Consider the following 2,801-nt stretch of genomic DNA (forward strand, 5'->3'; position numbering starts at 1 on the left):
GTTGTGGGACCGCATGACTTCCGGCGCGTTCTTTATCTCAGGTGCCCCACTCAAGCGGCGGCCATATTGAGTGGGGCACCTGAGATAAAGAACGCGCCGGCTTACCGTCATCCTACATCATTTTATTACTTTATTGCGTTGCTCTATGTCTATCGGGCAATGCCGCGGATGGCGCTCGTGCGCAACATGTTTTGTGTGCAAACCTCGTAGTTGTGAGGAAACCGGAAGTCATGCGGTCCCACAACTCGATAAGTTCGCACTTTCGACACATGGCCGGAGATATTCATGCGGATTTTTCTGTGCGATGCGAATAATAATAATAATAATGTATATTAGCGTTTCCTGCGGGGTGGTAGGAGGTACGTCGTTACAATGCGGCCGCTTCGGTTCCCGCCACTTCCATAGTGCGCAATGCATGGTAAAGCGCCTTTTGAGAAGCAGAGAGCATGCTGGGTGTTGTAGTGCCACGGGGGGCCGAGGAGCTGTCCGCGTCTGAACGTCAATCAGCCTGAAATCGGACTCTTTTGGCGGCAGCTGCTGCGGGACTACAAGTCTCAGCCACTCTAGGACAACACCTGGCTTATAGTGCTGCAGAATCACTAAAGACTTTTTCATTGCTGCTGAACTACAAGTCCCAGCCGGCGTTGCATCCTATAGATTGAGTGGCAGCAGCACTGCAGAGCATTTAATTATGAATGAAGCCGACAATCAGCATCTGGCAAGTTTTGGCACTCCGGCTGCTGCTGAGCTACAGATCCCGGCCGTCCCCGGACCCGGAGGGAATTTGTCTCTGTCATTTTGAACTCCTTCTGCCGTTGCCGAGTAACCGGCAGCAGCGCCACAGCGATGGGTTGAGTGCCCGATATTTAATACTCCAACACTTCTGCAGGAAGAAGTCCGGTTGCCTATAGAAGCTGCACGGTACCTTCTGAACATTGCGCAGAATAATACAACATGGCCGCGCCCCCCCGGGAGGGGGGGGTGGGGGGCGAATGGATCATGGTGACGTCATGGCAATCCGAGGGGCTGAAAGACTTGGCAAAACGCGTTACTTTGTCTGGTTAGCCAACTTTTTCTGTTTAATGCAATCGCAGAGCCTGTTGGGGGTTGTCACATGGTCACAAAAAAAAGGCAAAAAACTGCACAAAAAAAGTTTTTAAAGAAAATATCAGTTTGTCAAGTGAGGAGACTCTGCAGCTGCTGAGGACCGGCTGGGACTTGTAGTTGCCCCCCAAAGCCTCGTGGAAGGAGAACCACAGAGGGGCATTTAGCGACCCGTTAAAGACAAGTGCTGAAGAGTCAAAACTTTGATTTCAAGCTGGGATTTGTAGTTTCACAACAGCTGGAGAGCCAGTGACGCTCTTCCACCCCCCTTCCCCCCACACATTTGCTGGTCTACTTGGGCAGCGCCGACTCTGAGAGAGCCAGGGGGAGATAGGAAAGGATTGGGAGTCCAATCTGATAGAACCTCCCCTGGAGCTGGGAGTCAATCATGACGGAGGTATTAAACAGGGGGCACATACCGGGGCTCTGGAAAAGGGGGTGATATCTGTAGGTGCCTGGAAGACACTCCATAGTCCCCTTGGAGAACCCCGGCAGCCCCCAAGCCCCTCCGCCTCCTTTTGCGGTTTGCGAGCTCAGAATGCTGTCTATGCTGAAGTTTTTGGGGTGTTTCGAGGTGGCCCCCTCTTCTTCGCCGCCGGCTCCTCCCGGAACCCTGCTGCTGGGATCTTCATCCAGGTGTCTGCCATGGCCCAGGTCTTGCCTGGGGTCCTCCTCCTCAGCGGGGGGGCTGTCTTGGAAGATCCCGGCGCTTCTGGTCTCATCCTGAGCTGTAGATAAGGTCCCCTTGTCAGATAAGAGAGAGGTAGCTGGACATCCGGATGTCTGTGGACTGTTCATTAAAGTGACAGAGGTCATATCTGGGGAGCTGCAAACTTTTATCAGCTCTCCAAAGCTTCCATACTCCTCAGAGGAGGAGAGGACCTCTGTGGGACAACCTGGGTCACTGTCCTCCATCTGAGCTCCCCCATGCAGCCCACTGGCAACTGACCTCTCGTAGGTAGGTTGTCCGTCCCCGGGTCTCTCCGCACATTCCGCCTTGCGCCTCTTGCCGTCCTGGCACGGCGAAGGCTTGGACTTCCTCTTCCTCCGTCTGAAGTTGCCGTTCTCGAACATGTCCAGGCACTTGGGGTCCAGGGTCCAGTAGCTGCCCTTTCCGGGTCTGCCCTTCTCCCTGGGCACTTTGACGAAGCAGTCGTTGAGGGACAGGTTGTGCCTGATGGAGTTCTGCCAGCCTTGCTTGTTGTCGTGGTAGAAGGGGAAGCGGTCCATGATGAACTGGTAGATGCCGTTCAGGGTGACCCTGCGGTCGGGGGCATCCTCGATGGCCATGGCGATCAGGGCGATGTAGCTGTACGGCGGCTTCTGAGGCGGCTCCTGCCTGGCGAGGACGCCGGGGGAAGCAAAGCCCAGGGTGGGCATCAAAGTCCTCTCCGCCCCGTAGAGGTAGACCAGAGGCGGCCCGGCGGGGGGCACCTCACCCCCCAGCGGAGGAAGGTGGCCGCTGTACAGACGGCTCATGCTCGGGAACTCTCCGGGAAAGGGCTCCGCCGCCGTCCCCGAAAAAGCAGAGCGGGGGTCTGTGTCTTCAGCAGAGCCTGGTCCCAGCCGCAGCCTGAGTGAGATCCGCACAGCTTGTGTCCCTTCCTCATAGCTCCGAAATGTTCAATAATTGTTGTAAGTTTGCTATTTTATGTTGACTTAGCGCTGGAAAATAAATTGTCTATGAAAATCAGTCG

General features: G+C 55.2%; 1 protein-coding gene across 1 annotated transcript; it reads right to left on the minus strand.

Annotated features, from left to right (window-relative positions):
- Positions 1 to 1,389: 1,389 nt before the first annotated feature.
- On the minus strand, positions 1,390 to 2,660 carry FOXL1 (forkhead box L1). The gene has a single exon (XM_018575728.1). The coding sequence runs from the start codon at positions 2,581 to 2,583 to the stop codon at positions 1,396 to 1,398; it is 1,188 nt and encodes a 395-aa protein (XP_018431230.1). The 5' UTR covers positions 2,584 to 2,660; the 3' UTR covers positions 1,390 to 1,395.
- Between the last annotated feature and the right edge of the window lie 141 nt (positions 2,661 to 2,801).

The sequence above is a fragment of the Nanorana parkeri genome, unplaced genomic scaffold (assembly GCF_000935625.1).
Source record: "Nanorana parkeri isolate BGI_ZX_2015 unplaced genomic scaffold, ASM93562v1 scaffold4536, whole genome shotgun sequence".
NCBI classification, from domain to species: domain Eukaryota; kingdom Metazoa; phylum Chordata; class Amphibia; order Anura; family Dicroglossidae; genus Nanorana; species Nanorana parkeri.

Bases quoted from the DNA above. Each gene is read 5' to 3' on its own strand.
- FOXL1 (XM_018575728.1), bottom strand. From the start codon at position 2,583: ATGAGCCGTCTGTACAGCGGCCACCTTCCTCCGCTGGGGGGTGAGGTG.